Source organism: Anneissia japonica, unplaced genomic scaffold, assembly GCF_011630105.1.
Source record: "Anneissia japonica isolate Jap-2015-1 unplaced genomic scaffold, ASM1163010v1 scaffold255542_len758_cov222, whole genome shotgun sequence".
NCBI classification, from domain to species: Eukaryota; Metazoa; Echinodermata; class Crinoidea; order Comatulida; family Comatulidae; genus Anneissia; species Anneissia japonica.
The window spans coordinates 1-758 of NW_022687334.1; the positions used below are offsets into that span (position 1 = coordinate 1).

The 758-nt window shown below is 29.7% G+C and overlaps 1 protein-coding gene across 1 annotated transcript; it reads right to left on the reverse strand.

Moving 5' to 3' along the window:
- Window positions 1–32: 32 nt before the first annotated feature.
- Window positions 33–758, reverse strand: LOC117118517 (the record flags this gene model as incomplete). The annotated part of the gene is given in 2 exon segments (XM_033263143.1): window positions 33–103; window positions 638–758. Coding segments are annotated over 2 exon segments (192 nt in total), but the record flags the coding sequence as incomplete, so codon positions are not given.

Genomic DNA, 758 nt, shown 5'->3' on the forward strand with positions numbered 1-758 from the left:
TAATTCTAAAATTGCTTTGTTAATCTACTTACTGTAGTTGCTGCCAGACGTAAAACCTTCACTGACTGATCACCAGAATCCTCAACAACTACATCAATTTTACCTACATCAACAAACAATAGAATATAATAATAAAATCAACATCATTTATAACACATTAATTTATTTATAATTCAAACAAAAATATGCATGTTTCAATTATATCAAAAGTAAAAAGAAAGCAAGAAAATTAATTCATATAATAAAGGAATGGCAGTGAGCCACCAAGAACAGATAATATGGAAATGATGATGGAGAAGGAATATTATATGCAAATTTAAGGAAAGTTTGGTGGCTTTTTGCTGTATAAACAAATATGTTCTTTGTTCAAATTTTCAATTGGAATCAAATAACTAAGTTAAATATATTTTATTAATTTCATTTATATGGCATATAACAAAGTGCCTCACATTTACAATAATTGAGAACCAAACAACATCGAAACATGGAAATCACAGACAGCACAAAATACTGAGATGAAATATAATGTTATCAAAGAATCAGATCAGCTCTGGACACTCATGAACAAAGGGTTGATAACAAAAACATTGGAATTTTTTGTTAAACTTTGGCTCAATACAAATTTTAAAAAAATTACCTTCATTTGGTATAAGGTCATTAGGGTCAAAATGAGTTGGGGATTTCCTAACATAAGCCTGGGGTACATCCTTTAATAACTCCAATGTGACGTGAGGGTCATAGTCTGACGATGACAACTC